Source organism: Uloborus diversus, chromosome 5, assembly GCF_026930045.1.
Source record: "Uloborus diversus isolate 005 chromosome 5, Udiv.v.3.1, whole genome shotgun sequence".
Lineage (NCBI taxonomy): Eukaryota > Metazoa > Arthropoda > Arachnida > Araneae > Uloboridae > Uloborus > Uloborus diversus.
Window position 1 is genome coordinate 53,990,215 of NC_072735.1, and position 17,283 is coordinate 54,007,497.

Consider the following 17,283-nt stretch of genomic DNA (forward strand, 5'->3'; position numbering starts at 1 on the left):
TCCGGGCAATAACTTGCAAAACTGCATGGTGTCGCCACGGCTGCGGAAGTTTTAAGAAACAAAACTGCAAAGAATTCATTGAAATAAAAGCAAAAACTCTTGATCAAGAAACTTTGCTTTGAAAACTTGACTTTTTATGGAATTTGATCTGCTATAACTAAAATTTCTTTCTTAATATATTTTCTGCAGTGTCAACAGCATTGAGATGGCATTGATTGATAGTCTTACGGTTTTATTCACCAGCCGACTCGAACTTCTGTCAGACAGCTGAACTGCCGACCAAAGCCTTCCTCAACCTATAAAGGTGATTCTCTCGATGGTCCAAATTGCTTATGGAAGTTCCGAGTCGGCTGGTAAGTACAACTGTTATAGGCACATATTAATTGATATATAATTCACAGAAACTAATATCTAGATTTTTTTTTCCAGGAATGGGACAATGAACTGGAGCGGCTAGCTCAAATATGGGCTACCAAGTGTGTTTTTGAGCACGGGATGCCGGATAATGATTATCCAGATACTATCGGTCAAAACCTTTACATCGGCACCGATCCCACGGGTTACAATGCGGTGTGGTTGTGGTACGATGAATACAATTATTACGATTTGAAAAATCAGTATTGCCGACCAGAAAAGCAATGTGGCCACTTTATACAGGTAAATCTTTTTTTAAATGTGCGTGAACGGTGCGAGCGAGAAAACTCGTTTCTCTGCTCTTTCTTTTTAGCCTACTTTCCCAGTAAAAGTCAGAGAAAGAAAAAAAAAAAGCATGAAAGAAGGCTTAATGCATCTTGAAAGATCGCGAAAAACAAAAAATAAATAAATAAATAAGTAAATAATAAAAATAATAATTTCGAAAAATTAAAAATTGGAAAGTATGGTATTGAGATGAGGGGAAATGTCTGTCGGTCTGTCCTCCCCCCCCCCCTAATAATTTTGAAGTAAATAGTCCGATTCGAATTTTTTTTTTTTTTTCTGTTCAAAAGAGCTCGGCGAGGACACCTCATTTCTATATTTCACTTTTTTATTTTAACTATCTTTCGTTCAATATTGATCAGTTCAAAAAAACTTAACATTAGCGCCTACGTGGAAATTCAAGGCAATTCCGAACTTAGAGGTGAATTTGCTTCAAACAAACTTTGTAAAAAAACGTTTTTGATGAAAAACATGTATGTAAAATGTCTTTTAGATTTGAATAATTTTCCGATCAATTTTGAGCAGTTCAAATAAGTTAACATTAGAGCCTACGGGGAAACTGAAAGTCAATGTAGATTCCGCACTTGAAGGCGGATTTACTTCAAACAAATTTTGTTGGAAATAGCTCTTGGCGGCAAACTTCCGACTCCGACTCCAAGAATTTTGGGGCACCTGACTCCGACTCCGACCACTGTGGCCGAAAATTAGTCGGACTCCGACTCCTCAACTTCGACTCTGACTTTCTAACTTTGGCAAAAATTTATACACGGAGGAAAAATGACTGACTCCGCCTCTTTTATCTCGAAATAACCCAGAGTTGCGCACTCTAAGGGACTGATTCCAACTCTGAGTCTTTGAATTAAATACCTTCGACTCCCGAATCTGACCCTTTTATCCCAAAATGAGATTGACTCCGACTCAGACTCCACAGCTATGGTATTTACTGTAAAATACTTATTGTTTATATGATTTGTTTTATTTTCACTCTTAAGTTTTAATTTATGTATTCCGTTTTTGGCGAAGAAATTCGGAGTCCTTAATGTTTCTACTTAAAGGTATGCGCAAACGATTTTTTTTTTCGACAATGAAAATCATTTCTTTAGTTGACATTTTACTGTTTTAATTTATTTTTGAAATTACATTAATTCATTTTTTAAAATATTCTTACAACAAGGGAAAAACAAACGTTTTTTTTTTTTTTTTTTTTTTTTTTGACATGATGGATTTATTTTATTGAGCTTATTCGCAACTCCAGAGCTCGAATACGCTACCTTGCAATCGTTAACAACACTAAAGAAAAAGGTAAAACATTCCATTCCACGTGTTTTCCTTAGGGTAAATTACAGGCTTCAGACAGTTTGTGACGTAATGTAATTTCAGAAGAACAGAAAAGAAAGCTTTTTACTAACACGATAAAAAATAACTGTCATTCACTAAGCGTCAAAGCAAGTTATAAGTTACGGCGTGTGTTTGTTTTACCTTTTTCATCCGCCATTAGACAGTGGCTGCAGCGCCCCCTATAGTTTATTAGAGTTGCTAATTAATTTTAAGTATTATTATTTTTCTTTTTGAAAGCGGTTAAAGATTTTTTTTTTAATGGAATAAAATATATTTGCTGCTTTGTTTAAAATGTGCTGCTACTTTATTTGTTCGTTTATTTATTTTTTATGCATCTAATTCTTCAGATGAGCGAGGCATATTTTATTTCTAGAAATCTACTTAAATTATTTTTAAAAAATATGGTATAAATAATTTGCGATTTTAACTAATTTTGAGTTTTTTTATTAGATACTTGAAAGTTGATATTGGAATACGGGAAAGTAGACTCGTTTATTTCTGGACGAACTTCTTGTTTATAATTTATTTCCTGTACTCCCTTCTTCATAAACCGGTCGCAATACTTGAATGCGTTCGAACTGTATATTGAATCTTACGATTTTATGGTTTTATTCAAACATTTTTCAGATATTTCAAACAAGGCCGTATCCAGAATTTTTTTTCGGGAGGGGCCCGGATTAGCACATTGCCCTAACACACACACACACATATAGTATACATAGACACACCAAACGCATAAAAATGTTAACATAGAAGACTTTTTGTCTCGATTTTTAATGATTCCACTGTTTGGACTGTTGTTATTTTATTTTAATTTCTTATTACTTTTCCTATTCACCTTGTAGTGGTAAGGATAACAGGAGAGTGTCTCTTTAAGTCGGATGTAGAACATCCATAATTTCAGGGGGTCCGGGGGTTTTTCCCCCGAAAAATTTTTGAAAAAAAATCTGTAATTTGAGGCCTTATATTAGGTAATTGAGACTACAAAAATATGAAAAAAAAAAAAAAATAGGCAAACAAAGTGTTTCAAAAGTTATACATTCTTTTGCAAATCAAGATCAAACAAAATAAAAATTGCTTGCTCGACAAATCATGGAAATTAATGGACAGAGAGGAAAAACGAGAGAGGAGAAAAGAGAAGCACCCCGTCATCTGCTCATATCGGATTTTAGTGAAGTTTGTTTTTGATCACTAACCCTATTCCCATTTTTTTCCATTTAATGCCCTACAGTATGAAAATTCTACAAAATAGTTTAAAAGAAATGGTGTAGACATTCAGAAAATAAGAACAGAAGAGTAATATTCTGGCCATTTGGACAATTCATACTTTATTTTCTTGATAAGATACAAAATTGAAGAACTTTTCAAGGAATTTCAAAAACTTAAATAATTTTCAAAGACTCTCTAACAGTTGAAATTATTTGAAGCTCTTTATTTACACTTTTCAGAAGTTGATTGCACAGTCTTACAAAATGATTATAACTTTGTAAGACACACCCGTTTTAAGTTAAAAAATAAATGCAACGAAATATTTCTCGAAACAAACTTTTTTTTTCAATCACAAGTAGTGCAGTAAATGAAAGAGAGTAGAATAAGTGTTATTTTTTTTCCCTCATACTTAAGGTATTAACAGTATGCAGTAGAGGTAAGAAAAAAAAACAAGCAATAACAAAAGAACTTCCATGATACTGAATTCGGCATTAAATAAATGAAAGACATGAAACATATCAGTCACAAAAATGATCTTGAAAATTATGCTACAAAAACGCGAGAATCGTGATTTTTGCATTTTTTACTCAGTATGTATCAAGGAGCTGAATTTGGCACATCTTGGTAACAAGATACTCGCCTAATCGAAAACTAGGGGCCCAACCTTTGGGGAGTCCCCGGCTCGAAATCAGTACAGTGTAAGTTTTATAAGAGTTATAGGAGGAGGAGGGCGGGGTCGTGCACAGAGGGGAGAAGGGACACCTGTTGGCCCTGGCCCGAGCTTAAATAGGGCCCAATATCTTTAAATTTAGGGTTGAAAATATGGGTAAACAATATGGAGGGCGCCCAAAAAAGACATTTGTGACAGCCCCAAAATTTCTGTGTATTCACCTGGAGGAGGAAGTGCACAGAAGTCAGTTTGGTAGACTTGAAAAACAACGAACTGACAAAGGGCATGCCTTAACCCAGGACTGCCCTGAATTGAATTGGGAAAGAGAGCAGGAAGTCCTAATTAAAGGTCTAAATTTCAAGTGTGCCTTGCGGCTAATGAGAACTAGAACTGCTTTTTCTGTATTTCTTCAAAATATTATAAATTTTGAGTAGTAGAAAAATTAATTAAAAAAACTTTGTTATTTTCCTTTTCTGACATTAGGAATTTAAAAAAAAAATTAAAAAAAAGCCTTCTGTTTTACGGTACAAAACATTTTGGGTTTCGGGGGGGGCCCGGGCCCGTCAGGCCCCCCCTCTGGATACGGCCCTGATTTCAAAGTGTTCCGTTATTAATCAACAACATTTACTTAACAAGCATTCCCTTCTTCAGTCAGGAAGAAATTAGTTTGAAGTATCCAGCGTTCGCACATTCTTATACAACTCTCCATTTCTGTAAGGACTCCAGTAATAGCATTATCTTCCAGCTCAGGGGTTTTCCCAAACTTTTCCCATTCGCGGCAGCGTTTGAAGAATGGGGTCGTTTCCAAAATTTTAAAAGTATTTTTTTCTGAAAGAGCATGCTTAAAAACATAGGATCTGACCATTTTTAAAATAATTTGTTTAAGTTTAATATTTTAAAAAAATTACTGAAATATGTGCGCTTTCATTGTTTACGCTTCGGTCGTGTGACATCACAAATGACGAAATGCCATTCAGTGTTGCCAATCACAGAGCAAAATATTTAATTCACATCTTTACTCACGTGTATTGGCAACGATATGGTTGATAGCAAGAGTAGAGAGCAATATTTAATTCGCTTCTTGATTATCATAACGTGGAAACACGGTAGAAAGATGCGCCAAATTGCATCATTTGTGACGTCATAAAGACCAACCCTTGTTTTCAAAATCGGACATTTAAAAAAAAAATTAAAAAATAACGGTTTGGAAAATGAAAGTATTTTCTGGGTCCATGTTATTTTTTTTACTCATTCTATCAATTTCAGTGACTAAAAGTAGTACTTTTGACTGCAGGAAACCACCCCATTAGAATTTTCTCACGGCACTCTAGTCTAGTTCAGTTATGTATAGGATAGAATCATGAAATCTCTAAATAATTAATGCTCAAATTCATGAAATCATCAATATCAACACAAAGTACATAAGTCTCGAAATTTTTCAACTAGTTTGGGATGGAAAAAAAACCATTTTTTATTATTAGTGAAAAAAACTATGTGTGTCTAGTTTCCTTCATAAAATAACTTACACACGCGTAAAATTACTGAATAGGATTATTAGGTGAATTTGTTCATTAATTTGCATTAAAATTCCTTTATACAAAGGCTGTTATCCCATATATGCAACTATCAAAAATTGCATACTACAGCCCATCCAATGCTATGGTAAAGACATTTTTGGATAGGTGGAGGCTTTAGTTGCGACATTTTATGTCCGCAAATGACTTTAAAACATATTTTAACATAGTTCTGGCAATGCTGTAATTATACTGCAAAAACAGACAGTGAATCTATCTATACTATACTACTCTTCTAATCTTACGTACGACCGGCGCAGTGTAGTCATTTAGCCACACTTTGAGCCACAATTCCTCTATTTTAAATTAGTCTACTCATATTTTGATAGTTATATTGTATTTCTTGGTGCAAAAGGGAAGAAACACTCTTAAACTATTGTATATAGTAAATCCGAAAGCTGGAAATTCTTAAATTCATTCGGAATGAATTATTAAGGTAACTTTTATCAACATCGAAAAGGGGATGGAAATTAAGATGTTTTAATAAAAGAAATGCAACTTTAAAAAATGCAGGAAAAAAATCTCTTAATGTTTAAAAACTCACACTTTATACTTTACAACATCACAAGATTTAAATCATTTTTAAATGTAAATACTGCATAGAATATCGCAGTGTAGGAAGAGGAAGAGCACTTTCAATAACTTCGAAAACTTGCTTTCAAACAATGACTTCAGAATTGTACAATGCTTTTTGTTCTTTTGAGTTACAAAATTTGAATAGGTGGGAATTGAAATGGAACGGCTCAAAGTTAACCTGAATGGCTGCATCTCAAACTGTTAAGTTTTGGCAATGGGCAAATCTGGTTAGAAGTTTGCGGCAAAATTTTCAAAAGTAGTTTTTGAATTGCTAAATGCATTAAAAACTGCAACTTTCTCTTCCACTTTCAAATGGACGAAACTTTACCGTTGACCAAACATTAATAAGTAGTATCTGCTTCTCAAAAACTCTTATTTTTACAGCGGGCCCTCAAAAATGCATTATTTAAATCCATCACTGCGGTTATAAACTGCCGCGGCACTGTGCGGTTATAACACTGCGTAATAAACAGATGCTACAGCAATTCGCAAAAACGTATGGTAATAAAATACATGTTCGTGCCCATATTCTCTTGCTATTTGATTTTCTGTTTTTCATTGTTGCAGTTGGCCTGGGCTCCCAGCCACCGGCTTGGATGTGGAATGCATAAGTGTGGAATGCGGTACTTAATTGTTTGCCATTATAGCCACCAGTAAGTAGTACTGAATATTTTTAATTTCATTTTAAGTATTTGTTTTATTAAGTGTTAAAAACCGAAGTTATTATACGGATTTATCCAAAAATTGACTAACCCCCTTTTATTTTCAATAATATGTTACTTATGGGTAAATATTTGTGTTATATAGTTACCTTGAAGTCTAAGAGTAATAAACATCGATAGAACACCATCCATTTCGTAACTCAGCTGAGTTCTGCACAAGGTTCTCGCAGGTATCTTCGAATCCCCGAAACTCCGCAAAACATCGGCGAAAACATGGTGCAGGATTCACCTGTGTTACGACATGGATGGTGTCCATCGATGTTTATGATTCTTAGACTTCAAGGTAACTGTATAGAACAAATATTTACCCGTAAGTAACATATTATTGAATACAAAAGAATGGAACGCCCACTTTCGGATCACTCTGTAGAACAAAACTGCATAAATATTGCGTACACACGAATTTTGGAGTTACGACGGATGTCTTTAAATATGTTGCGTACAAGGATTTCGGAGCTACAAAGGATACATTTAAAAATGTTACGCACATTAAAGCTGTGTCTTTTTCGCTGCTAATTAGCGTGCGGAAGTTCATACATAGGCGGCTCCACCTTTGAGAAATGCTAATTAAACAGAAAGTTAATCAAGAAATTCAGTCAAAACTTAATTCTCATAAACTTTCTGCTGTATGGGAAAGAAAACACAAAATATCTGTTTTAATAGAGCCGCACCAAATAACTGTATATATATATCCTGCTCTACTTTACTTTGAAGTTCTGTTCAATGTTATTTTGCCTTAACATCTTGTTCTTTTCATACATCAAATGATGTTAAATAATTAGATTATTTCTTCCTTTCAATATAATCATACTTATCGTAATAAATAAAGCAGCAATTAGAATTTCTAATTTTCCATGATTCCTTTCAGAAAATAATTAGGTTTTACACTGATTTTTTTTCCAATCCGCCAAAGGGTGTGGATATGTAAAGAGAATGAACATATATAACGCTTTTTATCCAAGATTATACAGGGTGTTCTGTTTTTACCTGCAAAACCACTATTTTCGCAACCGTTAGTCCTAGATGTATACTTCCAATTGCAAAAATGTTCAAAATCAGATTCTGAGTCAAGTTAAAAATGAGTCAAAAATAAAAATGAATCACAAAAATAAAACGAAATTTAACTTTTTATACGTCCCCTAACTAACATTTAGAGAAAAAATCTCCATTGAAAACAAGAACTGACACAAAAAACTTGACATTTGTGCAACTAAAAATCAAGGATAAATTCCAGTTCAAAGTTTTAAGGGACCATACAGAAGATGACATTGGAACTTATCGCCCTTTCAGAAGAATGACAGGTCGTCAAAGTAAGAACAAGGTAATTATATTTTTCATTGCAATTCAAAAATAAATGCAAATGTTATGCCGTGATACGCCAAAACACACTACAAAACTTTGAACAATTTGAAAAAAAAAAACATACTTGATGCACCTTGCTAACCGCTTTATTTCTCCCCAAAAGGTTTCATTGACGGCGAGTGAAAGGTGGCGTAAGTCACAAAATGCTGCGTTTCATTTGTCTGTGAATATTGGTCGTACTAATGTCAAACTTTTTGTGTTTGAATTACTATTTTTAAATGGAGATTATTTCCCTAAATACAAGTTAGAACACCTAGGACCCGTATAAAAAATTGAATTTTGTATTTTTTGACTCGTTTTTATTTTTGCTTCAAGCAATCAATATCTTAACTCTGCATCTGATTTTGAACATTTTTGCAACTGGAACAAACATCTTGGACTAATGGTTGAAAAAATAAAGGTCTTGCAGGTTTAAACGGATTACCCTGTACAAGGTGTTTCTGAACTCTTGAGCAAAACTTGAAGTGGTGATAGTACATATCAGGACAAACAATATAACGGCAAAAATAAGGGTCCCAAGCGTCTTCCGAAGGAGATAGGCGCCATTAAAGTTTAGGGTCCACAATTTCAAATGATCATAAATAGCGAAAAAAATAGTCGATTCATTTGCGGATTTCGTTAAAATTATTCTTTTTATCAGTATTTTCCTGAAAATAAATTTTGAAGATGTAGTTTTAAAAATGCCGATAGAGGGTGCTTTAGACTTTGGAGTAACGAACAACTATTTTTTACCGCTATTTTTGAATCTCATTAGATTTTTTCTGATACTGGGGCCTAAACTTAAATTTTCAGCTGAAAATCAAAATCATTGGGAGTGATTAAGTTGCCCAAATTGGACTGTATTCAGAAGTTAAAACACACTCTGTTACAAAAAAAAAAAAAAAAAAAATACATTAACCCAGAAGGAAACAAGTGATCTTCATGAAACTTAAAATGGATAGGGCCTATGACAAGATAAGGAAATGATTACAAATTCAGAACAAAAGATTGTTTTATTAAGAAGTTATGACACAAGAAAGGTTACAAAATCGCAAGTTGTATAGACTCCTCTAGTAGCTAAAAAAGACAAAACACGACGTGGAATGGAGTGAAATAGGTTACCTATGACCACTGGAACTAAATCGGGATAACATGCCTCATGTCTGTCACAACCCAGCTAATCAAGTGCAGCGAAAATCCAATCGACGAAAATCCAATCCATCGCAATGGACGCCGCTCCGGTTCGAGATACCAGCGTCTTTCAGTCTACTCAAGATTGTTTTTCTTGATACCATCACTTTTTTGAAAGGTGTTAAACGGCATGGAACTAATGTTAGCGACCTTGTTGATACGATAGTGGCCGGTCTCATGATGTGCGATCTTCGCGCTGATTTCTGTTTCTAGAATGCCTTAACCGCAATAGAGTGTTTCATTTATTTTCACCTACACTAAGCTACTACCATACTCTCCGACCGAGGTGGCGGCAGATACGCGCGTACAAGCAACCTGCTTCCCTAAAGCCTACCGAAAGTTCGTCCTAGTCACAATAGCATCCTTACAACTCGACAGTTTCGTTTAAAGTGCTCTTTGAAACAAGCTTTCACACAATCGCTTTCTTTCAATCGTATATATCTGCGCATCTTGTATGCTCAAAGCGTGCTCACCTTTTCGTCACTGGCGACGAAATTTAAATCATCTCTTACCAAACTACATTCCTGCCAAGTTTGATGGTTGCAGCTTAATTTATTCTTGATGCAAGCTTTTTTTTTTTTTTTTTGTGTGTGACAAAATGTATTTCATTCTTTGAAGATAGTTCAGTTTTCGCTACTTAATCACTCTCAACAATTCAGATTTTGAGCTCAAAATTTAAGTTTAAGTTCAAGCATTAAAAAACATTTAATAAGATTTAAAAAAATAGCGGTAAAAATAGTTGTTCGTTACTCCAAAATCTAAGGCGCCCCTATCGGCATTTTTTAAACTACATCTTCAAAATTTATTTTCAAGAAAATACTAGTAAAAAGAATAATTTTAGCGAAAACCGGAAACAAATAGACCAGTTTTTCCGTTTTTTATGATCAATTAAAGTTTTGGACCCTAAACTTTAATGGCGCCTATCTCCTTCGGAAGACGTTTGGGACCCTTATTTTTGCTATTATATTGTTTGTACAGATGTGTACTATTACCACTTAAAGTTTTGCCTCAGAGTTCAGAAACACCCTGTATATTAACTTTATTCGATATTTACTTATATACAATCTCAGTATGTTCGTCAGAGACACACCAACTTTTGGCTTTCACGATTTATTTTTTTTAAACCAATGATTGCATAATAAGGTAAAAATTAAAAATTGTAGTGGTATCGACATGTTCTTATCAGCCCGGTATGAGTCTCCCTGGAGCAAAGCTAGAGTGTTGTTCCGGGAGATTATGCATACAAGCAAAACCTAAAAGTTGTAAAAAAAAAAAAAAAAAGAGAGAGAGAGAGAGAGAATTGAAACTGCTCAAAAAAAATTAAAAAATTACAACATACATTAGATACAAAGAGATTTTTTTAAAACTTTGTATCATAATAGATAAATTGTATTTTGCTCCTCAAATATGCTTTTCCAAGTAGCTTCCATGGATATACAAATTTTGTAAGATACTGAATTTGAAATACAATATATTTTAATTCAACTAACGGACCGTTCCATGCGATGAGACGGGACATTTGGCGGTAGATTTCGTTTCATAAACTAAAATAAAACAAGTTTGGTTCATTGATTGAATAAAGACACCATTCACAAAGAAAGTTTCTGGATAAAATTGAAAAAAAGCTGAAGTTGAAAAACTTCAAAAGTCAATTTGGAAAAATTGTAATATTGCTGTTCATACGGAATCATTGCAATACATTCAGTATATCCTTTTCGATATTTTTAGGGCATTGAGGGGTGTACAGATGTATCTTGTGGCTAAACCTTGCTCGCAGTGTCCAGAAAAGGAAGGAGCTTTATGCTTAAAGAATTTATGTCGTAAGAAGTTTTATATAATTTCTCTCTATTGATATTCATAACCAAGAACAGTCCTACATGACTTTTATTTTTATCACGAGAAAAATTTAAAGCTGAGTTGAAGGGGATTTTGATTTGAATTAATTAGCACGGGTTAGAGGTTTCCTTGGACCAAAAATGTCGTATCAATTCATGCTCGTGTACGATTTGTGATTTTTAACAAAGATCCAGTGATTACGAGAGCTCGCAAAGGAGTTGAAATTGTCGTTTCGAGCTAATCATTTTTTGTGCACAGCAAGTTACCCAAGTGATTTTAATGCTCCATATTCCCATAGGGGCTATCTACAAACGACATCACATTGCGAGGGGAGAGTTGAGTTCTTGAAATTGTAACAGTTTGTGATAAAGGGAAGGGATGGGGGTAGCAAGAAATGTGACATTTAGCATTTTTTAATAAGAATATGCATATGAAGAATTGCGTGACATGTGACGAAGGGGGGGAGAGGGTCAAAAGGTTGAAAAAAAGTGTGACATCATTTATATGTATGGAGAGCCCCTTTGAGGAACTCTAGAACAGGGATGGATATGCCTGTCGGTGGGCCGATGCGTTCTCGCGCCTATGCGCCCTCAAACCTGTACACCTTTTTTTACTATTATTTTTTTCATTTTAATTTATCTTTTCTTTTTTTGGAGGGTGCAACTTCCTTTTTTTTCTTTGCGTTCACAAACCTGTGTGACTTCACTTCGCTTTTTTTCCCCTTTAAACTCGTAAACCCGTGTACCATCGGTTTTTTTTTTCTTTCTTCTTTTTCTGCACTTTCTTTCTTTCTTCTTCTTCTTCTTTTTTTTTTTTGCCCTCTGGAGGTCAAGGTTGGCGCCCTCTTGCGGGACCCAGTCCGCCCCTGCTCTGGAAAAACCCGATTGTCAAATCTTCCTCTAATATATTTGGAAATCATAAATGCTCTCGTATTCATTTTTCACATTGTGCTGAGCATTATGCTCCAGAATCTGAAATTCATAAACCTGGCGTTTCTTTTCTGCCAATTGCTTCGAACATTGGTATGATTCATAGAAAATAAAAAAACATCTCTTTCACATTTTTTCTCAAATTTCAAACAGCAATTAATTGCATTAATGGACATATTAAACAAACACAATGACCCTAAAATTGGCCACTATATACAGTAGTATCTCCTTTAGGGGACACCTAATAAGGGACACCTCTATTTAAGGAACATTTTTTTGGTCCCTGTTCTTTTGAATAAGGACCTCCATGTATTTGCATCTCATTTAAGGGCATCCTGTTTAAAGGACACTCACAGGGAAAAGTTACAAAAAGTAATGTATAAATGCATAAAAAATATTAAATTTATTGGAATTCAAAAGATTCACTTTTCCTTTAAAAATTGACTTGTAAAATGAACGAAGGAGTAAATTTCCACTTCGGAAAAACTGAAAAAAAAATGAATTTTTTCAACTTTTCAGGATTTAATTGAAATTGTCAGCAAAAAATTATTAGAAATTTCTCAGGCTTAAATTCTGATGCTATTTCCTCCCCCCTCCGTTTTATGTTAAAATAGTCTGAAATTAATGCAATTTGCTGTATGACAATATAATTTGCATATAGATCAAAAAATGTTTAATAATACTTTTGCAAAAAAGCTTAAGCCAATAACCTTAGTGAAGAATTTATTTTCCTTCTTCATAAAACAAACAAGCATAACTTTAATCACAAAACTATTTTTCTGCTGACTGTGCGAACCAAATGTACAGGGTGCGGCAAAAAAAAGGGGGGAGGGTAAGCAATTTCCCAAGAAACTCTATTAAAAACAAATAAATTAACAAAACACAAAAAATAATAATATGAGAAGACCTTTAGCAATCAATAAATATAATTGGTTTCAAACTAGCAACCTTTTGCAGTAACACAGAGATGCAACTGCTTATTGAAATTTTCATTCAATTGCAGCAAGTCCTTTAATCAATCCTATTCCCTATAAAGCAATTGGTATAGAAAGTCCAAACTTATATGTAGTTTAGGGTAGACCTTTGACTCTGAAACAGGCCATACAGTGTAATAAATGGAATTGAGGTCGAGGAGTGGAGCGTCCACTCTAAAGATGATATCATGTCAAAAACAATGCGCCTTGCACCACTTTTGTCATTTTAACCATATGAATCGGTGTGGAGTTAAAGAAAAATGTCCAGTCTCTACAATGCTGAAGTGCTCTTAGGCCCACAAAAATAAAATAACTTCTAAAATGTCCTTCTGGTTCACTTTTTGATTCATTTTATGTCCCTCATCCACAAAAAACCAGAGATTTTTTGTCGCTTGTGCTGATTCCATCTAGACCAAGCCTGACTTTGGATTTTGGTGATATCTAACACTTTCTAAGATGCTTGGAGTGTCTACAGACCAAGTCCTATGGTTCTACGGGACGTGAGCCGGTTGAACGGTAAATCAGTGAACGGTATCTCTTTCAGCGTGGGCTTGCTGCCCGTGTCAACCGTTTCTGGCATCTTTGGAGTCATACGAATGCCTGAACTTTTTGGAACTCGTAAAACTTCTGTTTGAGCTGTTTTTTCCCTCAGTCGCACTTATCGGTCACAAATTCCCACAAACGACTGCTCTCGTGGAAACCCAAATATTTCATTGAACTCGCTTTTGGATGACCTAACGATTAACTGAAATGTTCACTGTTCGTTTTTGTACACATTCCCGACTATCATTTCCAAGCCACTTGAAACCGAATCCCGTTTCACATTCTGTTTGCCGAGGGACAACAAGCGACGAACTGTCATTCTACTTGGTTAAACAACTTAAAATAGCAGGTATTTTGCTTAAAATTGAAAGAAAACCGAAAAAAAAAAATACATAAACTAGGTAATATATTGTAAATTATTTTCTAATAAAGTGAGAAACAAAAATAAATTAGGCACTCATTAAAATGAAATTACCTTTCTTTCATTCGATGATACAATTTTTGTCCAATATTTTTTTTGCCGCACCCTGTATACTGCCGTGCTAAGCAAAAAAGGGGAATTTGCGGTTGGGCTCAAGCTGAGATATTGAAATTTAAAGTAAAGTGTGACTCTTCCATATATTTGATTCAGATGTCTTTTTTTTTTTTAAAGAATTTTTCAAAACAATAGTTCTTGATCAAGTGACCCTAAAACATTTTATTTAAGTAAAATACGAAACAGAGAACAACTTGATTATAATAATTCAAATTTGTTCAAAAGTACTGGTATGACTACTTTTACTACTGTGCTTAGCACAGCCGTATGAATAAACTGAAACTGTAGTTTAAGTTTTGTTTCAACTTAAGAAACACCAATTTAGTTTTGATTTGGTCTGAGACTAGATTGGAAAAAATCAAAACTCAATAGATTTCATTTTCAGACAGTAAAGTTACATTGTACTATTTTTTTTTTTTTCAAAAAAAAAAAAATCAATCATGTTTGAAAGTCAAAAATTTTAATCAATACTTCAAGTTTCAAAGGCAATCTAAAATAGAAAATGTAATTGTTACGATTAGGCACACATTACCCAATATTATTGGTTGAATGACGACTTGACTTATTTCTGGTGTTTGACCATTAAAGCTCTCAGTTACAAAACAAAAAGCTTTTTTTTTTTTCTAGTTAATCACATAATTCTTACCTTTATGTGTATTTCTGTCAAGCAAATATGTGAATAGCATGTATTCTTTAATGCTTAACCCTTCATATGTTCCAAGAAACACAGAGCTATTAAGAAACCCTAATTTTATTCATAAAAAAATCAAATTTTCCATTTTTTCCAATTTTTCCCGAAAAAAAACGGTTTTTTTCCACCATTTCCGGAAATTTTACATCTCTAGTCTTGACATAACATACAAAGAAATAAATATGTATTCTGAAATTCTTGTTGAGACCTATTTTCATGCTTTTCCTTCTCATCAATTTCTTCATATTAGTACAGTTCCGACTCACTCATATTAGTCGACTTAAAGAGACAAAGGGACTATATTCTCCTTAAGTCGACTAGAGCTTCCGGGTGCTTCCCCTCGGAAAATTTTCAATTTTGTTGTCGTAAAAATGCATTTTAATTTCATATTTTTCAAAAACTTGCAAATATGTACATACGCGTTCTTAATTCTTATTATAATATCATTTTGCTATGATTTCTTAAAAGGGAAAATCTAAAATCTGAAATTTTGTTGCAGTGAGTTGGGAGCAGTGCAAGCGTTTACCTTTTGAATGTGGTGAGTTCAAAATTTTCACCATTTTACGTTTTAACTAAAATAAACTAATAATATCATTTGCATATTTTTTGCGATAATGTTAAGAACTTCCAAACGAACAGAGACATAGTAACATCGACATCTCCACTTTTCTGAAAACTATTAGTTGATAATTTATTTTCTCGTGTTAGTATTTGAATTCAAAAATTTCATCGACCATAAAATGAATTAGAATTGAATAGTCCAATTGCACACACACACACACACACATACACACACACACACCTACTTACACACACACACACCACACACACCTACACACACACACACACACGACACGGTCTAGGAGGATTCTGGGGGACAGAAGTAAAAACAAAAAACCCAACGAGTAGGATCCTATAAAACTCATGATTTCAAAAAAATATAATTTGAACTCAAAATGTCAAAATTCTTTCTGTATTTTTTAAATCCTTTCTGTGATTTTTTTTTTTTTTTTTTTAACGGATTGAACTGGTTTTGGTACTGAACCTTCTCAATTATTGTGTTTGCGTCATTGAAACCTTAAGCATTAATATATTTATTCAAAAATACCAAGGCAACTAACTATACGTAGTTGTAGTGCTGATATATATTAAAAACGTTTTGAAACACTGATGTAATTTTTCTTGAATTTTCTCTACATTTAGAGTTTGCCAAATGCGACTTAGAATGCCACAACTGCGGGAAGCTTGACAAAGAAAAATGTCGCTGTGAGTGTGCAGATGGATGGGATTCTTCAGACTGTTCAAGTAAGTTTTCGAAATCAGTACCAAAAATGTTTTTTGCCCTTTCCCGCTCTCAAATAAACCCACAAATGAAAATACTTTGCTAACTTCATAAATCACAAGGATTTCAAACAGTTTACAAGGGCCTGCTGCAAAAGAATCAGATTTTCCTTCTAATCTATTGGACGGTCCAGGCCAGGATGAAACTTATACATTCTGTTACTCATTGATTGGAAGCACAGGGGTGCCGATATAAGGGGGAAGGGGTCATGGCGCAGATTGCGCCACTGAAATTTTTAGGGGATTGTTTTGAAGGGTATTTTTCTCATTTTTTTGGGGGGGGTGGGGCTCTTGCTTTTGGTGGCGGGGGCTCTGGAACATTTAGGGGGTGCGAATTTGCCCTTAGGGGGGGGGACCCCTATGGAAGCAACATGAAGAGCTATCACAGTGCTTATACACAGTGCCAAGCACATTATCATATATGCACTTTTTAACGAAATTGAATTATTCTCACCAGAAGGTTCTTTGTAAGAAAAGACCTTAGTACAATGTTTCGTGATTATTTCTGAATAGGAAATGTATTTTTTTTTCAATTTCTGAAGAAGCGGCATTTGAAACAAAATTATTTATGAATGAAAGCGCAAAAAGCCCTTTCTCTTTTTAAGCTCAGCTGCAGATACTTCTTCTGTGCTTAGCGCGGCAGTACGGTGAATGGACACCAAATGCAGCAACAATAAAATATGCGAAAGTAGTGATGGACGTATTTACAGTAGAGATTTATGTGTTCAAAATGACGTCATAACAGAATCATGGTCCTATTGGTGGATTTGAGTTTTAATAATGAAACAAAAACTGCAAGTTTTTGTCTTTTGCCCCTATAGCCATGGTGAAATTCTTAAATTCTTGTTCAGTGCAAAACTTAATGCATTCATTATCACTTATAGCTGAGATTCAGACGGAAAGAAACAAATGAAGATATTTGAGTTCATCTATATTAGTTTTTTTCCTGAGAAAACGTGATTTTACACACGAAAAAAAAAAACGTTTTTTTAATGTGAAATCTGCTTTAGTTAAGTCTTGAAAAAAAAAAAAGAATGCAATGGTTTGTATGCATGACGTCGAAAATTAGTCTCTCTAAATCTTATTCTCGTCGTCATGGTAATCTAGAAAATCAAAG

The 17,283-nt window shown here is 34.1% G+C and overlaps 1 protein-coding gene across 2 annotated transcripts in view; it reads left to right on the forward strand.

The window, feature by feature from the left end:
* Window positions 1-429: 429 nt before the first annotated feature.
* LOC129222810 (cysteine-rich secretory protein 2-like) overlaps window positions 430-17,283 on the forward strand; it is a gene marked incomplete at its 5' end in the record, with an annotated part of 31,317 nt that continues 14,463 nt past the window's right edge. The window contains 5 exon segments of one of the 2 annotated variants that reach the window (XM_054857359.1): window positions 430-657; window positions 6,631-6,716; window positions 11,046-11,137; window positions 15,325-15,363; window positions 16,029-16,130. In XM_054857359.1, coding sequence (XP_054713334.1) covers window positions 430-657; window positions 6,631-6,716; window positions 11,046-11,137; window positions 15,325-15,363; window positions 16,029-16,130 — 547 coding nt within the window. 2 annotated transcript variants of the gene reach the window in all.